Here is an 11,955-nt window from a genome sequence, read left to right on the forward strand (position 1 = left end):
ACTATTGTAGACGTTAAATGACTCAGCCCATATCTATGCATGCAAAAAAATTTGCTGGAAGAAGATTATAAGCCATCGCGAGAATCCTAACGCAGATTAAACCCACCAATGACGGAGGTGGTTAAAAAAGAAGTTATGAAGTTATTGGATGCTGGGATGATATACCCAATTTATGACAGCAAGTGGGTCAGCCCAGTTCAAGTTGTTCCTAAGAAGGCTGGAGTGACAGTGGTAGAGAACAAAGAAGGAGAGCTGGTTCTAACTCGGGTTCGGAATGGATGGCGCGTGTGTATTGACTACAGAAAACTAAACGCAACCACCCGGAAAGATCATTTCCTCTCCCATTTATAGATCAGATGCTAGAAAGGCTTGCTGGAAAATCCCACTACTGCTGCTTGGATGGATTTTCAGGTTTCCATCAGATTCCAGTTGCTCCAGAAGACCAGGAGAAAACGATTTTCACCTGCCCTTTCGGGACATTCGCGTATAGGCATATGCCCTTTGGACTCTGCAATGCACCCGCTACCTTTCAAAGGTGTATGGTTAGTAAATTTTCTGAGTATGTCGAAAATACCATAGAAGTCTTCATGGATGATTTTACCGTCTATGGAGACTCCTTTGATATTTGTTTAAAAAACCTCACAAAAATTTTACAAAGATGTATAGAAACAGACCTAGTCTTAAATTTTGAAAAATGTCACTTTATGGTTGACCAAGGTCTGATTCTTGGACATATTGTTTCAAAAAGAGGTTTGGAAGTTAATAAAGCAAAAATAAATGTTATAAAGAGCTTACCCTACCCGAAGAATATTCGGGAAGTGCGTTCCTTTCATGGCCATGCATGGTTTTATAGGAGGTTTATAAAAGATTTTTCAAAGATATCAGTTTCTATGTGCCAGTTATTGCAAAAAGATGTTGAATTCGACTTCAATCAAGATTGCAAGAAAGCTTTTGATATGCTGAAAAATCTTCTTACTTCTGCCCCCATCATTCAACCCCTAGATTGTAGTTTACTATTCGAGATAATGTGTGACGCCAGTAACACTTCTGTTGGAGTTGTTCTAAGACAGAGAAAAGACCGGGTCCCCCACATTATATATTATGCATCAAAAACTTTGGACAGCACCCAAGCAAATTACTCCACCACTGAAAAAGAGTTGTTGTCAAGTTTTTTGCACTGGAAAAACTCAGACAGTATTTGTTGGGCACAAAAGTCATAATATTTTTGGATCACGCGTTACCCTCGCGGTAACAGAGAGCTTAACTATCAGATCCACACAGTCAAAATGAAGAAAGGGTACAACGTTATATCTACTACCCAAATCAAAGAATTTCAAGCGCTCAATTAGAGAAACTTCAAGAAATTCCAAAAAAAAAGAGATTGAAGAAATCAAGCTCAAAACGAAGTGTAAATCAAAGTTCAATCAAATTAGAAGTCGTTCGAAAGTTACATCTGGCGAATAAAGAACTGTGATATGATACTTATGGCTCTCGAAAAAGTGGAAGCATAGAGCTCAGGCTCCTACGGAGGTTGGCCCTTGCTGCTTCGGCGAAAGCTTATTTGGTCGAGCGGGTTCTTAAGGATGCGTCGATTCTAATTCTTGGCCATCTAGTCTTAAGGACATGAGATCCGGACTATGTTATTTTCGCTCATAAAGCTAATTAAGGTACAAAGTTTAAATAAAACTAGAGTTGGATTATTGGGTTACACTGTTTTGTGCTCTTCCTTATTTTGGGAGTCTGTGATACATGAAAGATAGCAGGATGGTTGCTTTGGTGTTAGTGATTGGATCCCATTATCGATGTAAAGTCTGATCGTAAAATGAAAAAAATATCAAAAACTACAAAAAAATGAAAAAAAAACATGTTTCATTTTAGTTGTTTGTTTCTCATTTGCATACTATTTTAGTTCATTATTCATTTTCTTTATCTTTTCATGCATGTTTTATGTTTAGCTTGGGTAGTTCTTATTATTTAGGTTTTCGTTTTTTTTAACGTGTGTCTAGGTTGTCTAGCTATTGCCTTTAGTGCTTATTCTATTTCCAAAGTTATTGTTTCCTTACTTCAGGGCAAGTAAGGTCTAAGCTTGGGGAGGTTTGTTAGATGCATTTTATATGCATCTTTTAGCACAATTTCCTACGTATTTCATTATAAAAAGTTAACTAATTCCTGATTATTCTTATGTATTTCGTGTGTCATGATTATTTTGTAGAATGCCCGTACTGCTCAGGTTTGTTATGAATTTTCAGGGCCATTTGGAGCACATGGATGATTGCGCAAGTTTGGCATGCGTTTCTGGATGCTTAGGAGCTTAATTGGAGTCTAGACCAAGGAAGGATGTTGGGAAATGATCAAGAACTGCTTGGAAGGAGGAACGACGATCAAAAGAGCCAAAAACAATAACATGCGATCACGCCTTGTCTCCTTGCGATCGCAAGTTTGCCTTTGCGGTTGCAGGTTGTTTACGAGGTTTTGTCTAGCCAAAAAAATTCATCAATTGAGGAAAAAAGAAACATGCGATCGCAGGTTGGTCAATTTGCGTCGAAATGGCAACGTACTTCATTAAATAATCTCGTTACACGTTTTTGGGTGATACATGCGATTACATGTATTCCTTTTGCGATCGCAGGTTCGGCGTTTTGACAGCTAGACGTTTAAATACTGCCCGATACTCTTCCAGTAACCCTAATTTGCGATTCCTGGCGATTAAGAGGCGATTTTCAGAGGTTTTCAAGTGAAGAACACAGATCTAAAGGAGACGATTCGATTCCAATTCATAGTTTAGTAAGCTTTATCGTTTAAATTCTATTTCCATTGTTTGTAATATGGTTTTAACCAAGTGATGCTAAAAACTCAAATCCAGTTTCGCAAGACGTAAGCTTTTCGCGTCATTAATCACTAGGCACTATGTTTGACTATGATTACTATTTAGTTTGATCAGTTCTGTGTTAAATTGAATGTTTGATTTTGATTTCAGTTTCTGTTGGCCACTTAAATTGTTTGTGAATCATTCTAGTCATCTAATTGTTTAGATCTATAATTGTCTAGATCAATTAGTAAAAAGTGATAAGTATTAGATTAATTCTGAGTTTAGGGTTAACTCTAATATGAAATGATCAAACAAGTTTTAACGCCTCCAAGCTTATGAGAGGTATTGAACTTTACTGGGAATTACACTATGTCTAATGCAACTTTTCTTTATTAGTCAAGAGCTTATTTGGTTAATTTAGTAAAAAGTTATATTTAATTCATAGAACTTGTTTTGATTAAATGAATTTTTGTAATAAAGCTCATTAGAGCTTGTTAATGAACCTCAGTACCAACTTAAACAAGTGCATAGTCAAATATTGTGTTGAAGGTTAATTATATGATTATGGGAGTCACCGCGAAACTGGAATTGCTTTCTTTTATTTGAATTTTCACCGCTTTAAATTTAGTTATTCTTTTGTCATTTTAGATTTCTATTAGTTTAATTTTCAGAAATAACCCCCCCCCCCCCCCCCTCCTTTTATGTTTATTGCAATCATCAAGAATTAGATCACACCTTACGCAAAGAGGTGTAAACATTAGGACGTGTCCCTGAGGATCTAACCCTGCTTACCTGTACTACCTGTTAGTGCAATAAAGCAGATTATTTATTATTTTTATTTGTTTAAATCGTGTACGACAGCGGTATTAACAATCATCAACAAAACATAACTTTTATAATGACTCCATATGTTATCTTTTCATCCTAGTTAATAATCGTAACTCTTATGTCCTTTCATATGAGTATCTAACTATTGGACTTCTTAACTGATGACAATGCTCAATCTTGCACCCGCTCTTCATACTATGATGGACTTTCAATTGTAACCTTTAAGTTACATACCTGATCTTTATTGGAGACTCTTTCTTTTTCTTAACATACTTAACTTATGATAAGTTTTTTACTTCGATTACCGTAACAGACTGATGGGTCATGTTCTACTGACCTCTCATCGTATGATGCAACGCTTAAACTCACGTCTTTTATAGTCAAATTCCATAATGGATGATACATTCCTTCATGTTCTATTGTGATATAATCACTTTCTAGCATGTAGCACTTCTAACTACAAGCTTCTTACTTTAACGGCGATTGCGAAAACTCTGATGACCGAACACGAGGACCGAAAGCGAAGCCCAAAACTGGACTGAGAACCCTCGCAGACGCTCCACCGCAAACTCTGCTAACCGCGAATCCTCACAGACGCTCCACCACAAATGTTGCTGACCGCAAACTCATTCCTAGCTAAAAACACTACGGGAACCCTAAACCGAGACCGAATTTAGCTGCTAGGGTCTCACAAATTAAGACCAAAAACACGAAAGTTTCAACTTTTTAACGCTAAACTCGATCAAAAACTCAAAATTATGAAGAACACGAACAACAAACAGCATAGTATTTCATACAAAACAAATCAAAAACTCCAAGAAAAAGTCCAAAAATGTTTAATATCTTGCCAATTTGATTGATACGATCCAAGCTCTGATACCACTTGTATGTCCCAAATTCGCATTGATGTATCAATCAGATTCACTTGATGGTGTGGAATCCCAATCAAATGAATGATGCAAGATAGAAAAGAGAAGAAGAACAAGAACACAAGATGATTAATCTTCAAATGCACACTATATTCAATATAGTCTAGTACATAAGATTGATGATATCACACGTTCTCTCTTGTTTTCTCTCGTAATCACGTCCCTTGCATATATCAGCCCCTAGAACGTCACACCCTTACTAATCACTCTTTTTACGCCCCTAAATAATACAATTTATATATCTGTACTCAAAGCACAAAGCCCAACCTAAAAACCCAATAGCCTGACCGAAATCACATGTGATTTCGGTCCAAACAAGAAATAAACTCATGGGGCTTTCGGCCCTAGACCGAAAACTATAAATGCCTAGAAAAGCAAAGTATAAACCATAAATTTAGACCTAACACCAACTATGTTTCTAGCTTTGGAAGGTGTACGTTTGACATCTCACGTCGTGAGAATACATGCTCACGTTGTAAGCCCTGACAGATTAAGGTTTATGCCACGTGTCATGCTTTCAGATAGTTATATCTTTGGAAGATCATAAATTTTGCATACAAGCTCCGTTTTTTACATTCTTTATATCCACGTGTAGGTGGATCATTTAGATCAATAAGGCTAAAAAATATTTATCAAAAACTCACTTTTTACGATTCCCGGTGTCGTGTCGGTTTTGTCGCGAAACTTCGACAAGTCATAACTTCTTTGTTATAACTCAGATTTCGGCGTTCTTTATATCTTCAAAATCCTTGCCCCGACCACTAAAACTTTATTCATAGATATTGGGTCTAACTATTATTTTATTTTTTATGCTTATTTTTATTCTTAACTTATTATATCTTATAAATAAGTATAATGCATATAAAATCACATATTTCACATAATATTCAAATAATTTCTCTTTATTACTTCAAAGTAGGTTATAATCGTTGACCATAACTATTATACCATCCTTGTGATTGTTGATGATCGTTGACCATAACTATTATACCACAGGCGTTACACTACAGTTCCTGACTTAAGTGGTAAGAAATACATCCTTGTGATTGTTGATGATCATACGGAATTCACTTGGGTTTACTTTCCGTGAAACAAATCTGAAACCACTAATAAGCTAATTAACTTCATTTGCTACATAGAAGTTAGGGTAGGCAAGCTAATTAGAAGGTTGAGAAGTGACAATGATGGTGAATTCAAGAACAACACCTCGGATAGCTTTCTTGTATCCAAAGGCATCGAGCATAACTTTTCCGCACCCTACACTCCACAACATAATGGTGTAGTTGAAAGGAAGAATCGAACACTATATGAAGATGTTCGATCCATGTTGATCTTCACAAAACTACCACAATACTCCTGGGCCAAAGCCACTGCAGCTGCTTGTTTCACTTAAAATAGAACCTTGATCAACAATAGACTTGAAGTCACTTATGAAGCAATGAACAAGAGGAAGCCCAACGTCAAATTGTGTCACATCTTTGGCTGTCATTGCTACATCAAGAACAACAAGGATCAACTAGGAAAATTCGCACCCAAGGCTGATGAATGTATCTTTCTTGGATATTGGCTTCATGTTGCAGCCTATATCGTTTTGAATAAGCGAATTGGGTGATAGAGGAAAGAAGTTGTTAGGGTGCAAAGTCACGATTGGATGGAGAATGTTAGGCTTACCCTCTTGTTTGTGTAAATGGGTTGAGTCTTTCCTATAAATAGGAAGTGGGTGACTCCTATTATGTAAGGAACCATTTGGAGTGTTAGACTAGAGAGAGAATTTGTACAAGACCCACTTTGTATGTTCTTTCTAGATCTAATATGAGCTTAATGATATTTATTTACTCTATGTGTTCTTCATTTGTATGATGATTCACTAAATCTTTTCTTTTTCCGCACATGCCATCATAATCAACATAACCACAATTGGTATCAGAGCTCATAACTCCTACTACAATTGGTATCAGAGCGGGTATTCTTGATTGGATCACGAATTGATCCATGGTGGCATTCTAGATTTGGTGATTCTTCATTTTTTTAATTTTTGATCTTTGTGTTTTAGAGAGTTTGGATTCTATAAATTGAATTCATCTTTGATTTAATTCATAATTCAAATTTCTTCACTATAATTCAAGTGATTTTTACTTTCTCTCTCCAGAAAACCCATTCAAAATCACTTTCTCTCTCTAGAAATTTTCAAGTCCTTGTGATCATGTTGGATTTACCGTATGATTCTTGGATTGTGATCGTTGAAGATATTAAATATAAAGTCAATGAAGATCAATTGTATGGGTTGGTGTTAAGCAAATTGATTTCATGGAGTAATAAGGTTTCTTATGGAGGTTTGAAGGATGATCATGGAAGCTTGATTTTTCAACCACTTTGTAAGATTGAGTGGTTGGCTAAAATTGCTTTGTCCATATTAGTTCTTAGTAGAAATCAAAAGGAAGGAGAAGAAAGAGATTTGTTTAATAAGAAATACATTTCTCTAATTGAAAACCCAAATGATCTTCTTGCTCTTAAGTTTGTTGAATTTCAAGACTATGGAGTTCAATGTGATGTTCTTGTGTTCTTGAAGTTCATGACAAGAATATTCAAGTTGATTCTCATGAAGATGCAAAAGTTTTTTGCTCAATTCGAGTTCAAACTGATGATATTTTGTGTTCTTGTGATTTGTTTGAAGGAATGATTCCTTATCAAAAGCCGGTAATCCAAGAAATTCACAAATATCAAACTCTAGAAGATTTGATTCAAACTTGTTAAGAATGAAGGTGTTCTTGAAATCAAATCTTCAAGATGCAAAAAGATGATAAAGAAAAAGAAGAAGAAGATTAAATGGAAGAACAACGAGGTTTATTCACAAAAATTGTCAAATGTTGTTGTGAATCCGAAATTTGTGAAACAAATTTGGGTTCCAAAGCAACAATCTCCAAGTGTTGCATTGAATTTGAAGTCAAAACCCAAAAGTGTTAGTGGTTCATATGAAGATGTTCTTAGACCGCTGAAGAACACGAAGAACGAGTTGTACATCACACATAATGGGTGGTACAATGTTCAAATTGGAGATTTTCTCGTTCCAACAAAAGAACCAAGATCTTCTAAATTTGATTCATTCGTTGAAAATGGCTCTTGATTCATCAAAAAGGTATCAAAAATTCTGAAATGGATTCCAAAACGTCCATGATTTTGATTCATATTTTTCGTTTTTCATTTTTGATCGATTTTTCTCATAGGATCAAATCCGTTTCAACCCCTTTGATTTATCCAATTATTTTTGTTTAGATCAAAATTCCAAAAATCAAAATCTATTTCACAGTGCGTCAGTTTAGAGGTGGCGCTGTTCACTAGTGGAAAACCCTGGGGAAGACCCTAAGCCCCAATGAGCCCCTGCAACTGACGTGGCAAGAGTTTTTGGTACATTTTAAGCGCGAGTAATGCTCGGTCCAAAATCTTCTCAAGCTAGAGAACCAATTCCTGACTTTGAAGAAATGAAACAGCTCCATCGATGAATACACCAACAACTTCAAAGACAAAATGGAGGCAGCGATCTGGGCTGGCAAGTCTATTGAAGAGATGATCAAAGGAAGAGCCGTCAACAAAGTTGAGGTTGGCGAAAAGAGAAAGTTTGAGGGATCTGCAAGGTCCAATAAGAAAATCAAGTCTGGTTCAAGGAAGTTTGGAGGAGGAGGAAGCAAAGCTAAGTGTTGTGAGATGTGGAAAAAGAAACACTTCGAGAAATGTAGCGAGGAGGTGACCTGCTACAGATGCGGAAAGACATGGCATTACGCCAACGAGTGCACCACAAACAAAAGGGTGTGCTATGGTTATAACGAGGAAGGGCACATTTCGAAATACTTCCCGAAGAAAAAGGAGGTAGCAGAGCCCAATGTTCCGCCAAAGCCGAAGCCAAGAGCATTTCAAATGACCATGGAAGCCAAAAAGGATGTTGCAGATGTCGCTTCAGGTACCTTTCTTGTAAATGGATTGGCTGTCAATATACTGTTTGATTCGGGAGCAAATTACTCCTTTGTATCACATAGATTTGGTGGAAGACTAGCAGTGCTTATAGAAAAACTTGAGAATGCTCTAGTGGTAGAAGTTGTTAGTGGCAAATTCATACCTGTTAGCGATTACATTAAGAACGTCGTCATCGACTTAAACGGAAACGAATTCCATAAAGAGTTGTTAACCATTGAGTTGAATGGTTTTGTCATCATTCTGGGAATGGATTGGCTTAGCGCCATTGATGCCGAAATACTATGCAAGAAAAAGATAGTAAGAGTAAACCCACTAGGGAAAGAGTCATTTATGGTGTACGAGGACAAATGCAAAGTGAATTCTGAAATCATTTCCCTAAAATCCAGATAATTCTAGTCCAAAGGATGCACATCATACATGGGATTTGTGATCGATACTAAGAAGGAGAAGAATGAGATGCAAAATATACCAGTGATGTGTGACTATCCAGAAGTCTTTCCCGAAGATCTTCCTATATTACCACCTGATAGGAAAGTAGAATTTTGGATAGCCTTGTTACCAGAAACGACACCAATAGCAAAAGCACAATACCAACTAGCACCAATGGAGATGAAGGATCTTAAGACACAACTTCAGGAGTTGTTGGAAAATGGTTTCATTAGACCTAGTTCATCACCATGGGGAGCTCTGGTGTTATTTGTGAAAAGAAGGATGGAAGCATGAGGATGTGTATAGACTACAAAGAACTGGACAAGGCAACGTTGAAGAACAAGTACCCATTGCCAAAGATTGATGACCTATTCGATCAGCTGCAAGGTTCGAGCTATTTGTCAAAGATCTATCTTAGGTCAGGTTATCATCAGCTGAAGGTAAAAGAGCAGGATATTGAGAAGACTGCATTCAGAACAAGATATGAACACTATGAGTTCTTCATTATGTTATTTGGACTATCAAATGCTTCAGCAACATTCATGGATTTGATGAACAGGGTTTGTAAACCATTCCTCGATAAATCTATGATAGTGTTCATAGATGACATTCTGATTTACTTAAAGAACGAGGAGGAGCATGGCAAGCAACTACGAGAAGTGTTAGAATTGTTGAAGAAGAAGAAGTTGTATGCAAAGTTCTCCAAATGTGAATTTTGGATTCGAGAATTCCAATTCTTGGGTCATGTGGTCAACCAAGAAGGAATTATGGTTAATCCAACAAAGATTGAAGTTGTGATGAAGTAGGAACGACCAAGAAGTTCCATGGAGATTAGAAGTTTTCTAGGATTAGCTGGATATTACCGAAGGTTTATCCAAGGCCTTTCTTCGATAGCTGCTCCATTGACAACTTTGACCCATAAAGGAGCTATGTATACATGGAGTGAGAAGCACAAAGAAGCATTTGAGAAGTTAAAGAAGAAGTTGTGTGAAGCACTGATTCTTTTTTTGCCTGACGGAGTTGAAGACTTCACAGTTTATAGCGATGTGTATGGAGTTGGGTTAGGTTGTGTTCTAACCCAAAGAGAAAAGGTAATAGCATATGCATCGAGATAATTGAAAGAGCATGAAAAGAACTACCCCACTCATGATCTGGAGTTGGCAGCGGTAGTATTCACCCTAAAGATATGGGGGCACTATCTTTATGGCACGAAGTGCAAACTTTTCACTAATTATAAGAGTCTCCAGTACCTCTTTAATCAGAAGGAATTGAACATGAGACAACGACGCTGGCTAGAGTTACTCAAGGATTACGACTGTGAGATACTTTACCACCCTAGTAAAGCAAATGTCGTCGCTGATGCTCTAAGTCGAAAGGTAAACCTTGAAAGGAAAAGGCCAAGAGCATTGAAAATTGAAGTTGTCTCGATGATTGTGGAAAGCATTAAGAAAGCTCAATAGGAAACATCAGAGAAAAATGACCGAGATGAAGACCGTTTGGGCAAAACGTTAGTGTTCGGTACAAATAGTCAAGGATTGAAGGTATTCCAAGATAGGATTTTGGGTACCTAAGATGGGAGAAATAAGAGATCTTCTAATGGAAGAATCTCACAAGACCATGTACTCGATTCATCCCGACAACACAAAAATGTATAGGGATCTGAAACCCTACCACTGGTGGCCGACGATGAAACTCGATGTTGCAAACTATGTGGCAGAATGTGTAACATGTCCGAGAGTTAAGGCACAACATCAGAAACCTTATGGGAGTTTAGAACCTTCACCTGTACCCATTGATAACTAGGAAGACATCACCATGGATTTTGTGACTAAACTGCCTAGAATGAAGAACGGTCACGACATGATTTAGGTAGTCGTGGATCGTTTCACTAAGAGTGCACACTTAATAGCATCCAATGAGAGATGTGTTGGATTAGTGTCTAAGCCCGTAACTATATTTGGTATGTACTTGACCCGGTTGAGCATGGTCCTTTTGGGTTACCTTCACCAAAGCAACTTGATAGGATGATTAAAAAGAGGTTATTATGATTTATTAATATATTATATGAATAATATATTAAAAGAGAAATCATATAGTTTAATTAATATTAGACAAGGATTAATTAAGAATTAATTATATGGCTAAAAGACATTAATTAAAAAAAGGGGACTAGCACTGTCAATTGTGTGATAGTTGATATTGGGTTGAGAATCCTTATGGATTAGGACATGGACGAAATTAAGAGGAGTCCATCTTAATTTCGGCCATAGAGGCCTTATTCCAAAATGTTCTCAAGTTACTTAGGGACTAAGTCATCCAATTAGGGTTTTGGCTGAAACCCTAGAAGCTCAAGTATATAAGGACCCTTAGGGCTAGCAAAATCGGACACTTGATCCCTTGGAAGCTTGGAGTTGACTTTTACCTCTCATCCTCTATCCTAAACATCATTCTCTTGCTTGTGGTGTTTGTAAGCCATTAGAGGTGTTACACTTGTGACACTAAGCCTCTTGAAGATCAATGATTCTTGCAATCATTGAAAGGTATCATCTAAACTTGTTGTATTCTAGATTTCGTTTTTTTAAATGTATGCTAGATTAGGGTCTTCAAGTCTTGGATGAATTGCATGTATAATAGAGAAGCCTAGATCCAAGCTTTAGGGTTTTGTATGAGCACATAGGATTGATCTTTTGTATAAAACCCATCAAGATGGTCTATGGATAAGCTTGCAAATGCTTACGTGAATGAGGTAGTAAGACTTCACGCTGTTCCTTTAACGATTATATCAGATCGTGATAGTCGTTTCACGTCAAGGTTTTGGAAGAGTCTACAAGAGGAAATGGGTATGAAATTGTGTTTAAGTACAGCCTACCATGCGCATAATGATGGTCAGAGTGAAAGAATGATTCAAACACTGGAAGATATGCTAAGAGCATGTACCCTAGAATTCCAAGGTAACTGAGATGAGCATTTACCCATGGTAGAATTTTCCTA

The 11,955-nt window shown here is 37.0% G+C and overlaps 1 protein-coding gene across 1 annotated transcript; it reads left to right on the forward strand.

Annotated features, from left to right (window-relative positions):
* Positions 1 to 8,091: 8,091 nt before the first annotated feature.
* LOC111889055 (uncharacterized) lies at positions 8,092 to 8,925 on the forward strand. Its single transcript, XM_023885191.1, has one exon. The coding sequence runs from the start codon at positions 8,092 to 8,094 to the stop codon at positions 8,923 to 8,925; it is 834 nt and encodes a 277-aa protein (XP_023740959.1).
* Positions 8,926 to 11,955: the final 3,030 nt, after the last annotated feature.

Source organism: Lactuca sativa, chromosome 4 (genome assembly GCF_002870075.4).
Source record: "Lactuca sativa cultivar Salinas chromosome 4, Lsat_Salinas_v11, whole genome shotgun sequence".
Classification (NCBI taxonomy): Eukaryota; Viridiplantae; Streptophyta; class Magnoliopsida; order Asterales; family Asteraceae; genus Lactuca; species Lactuca sativa.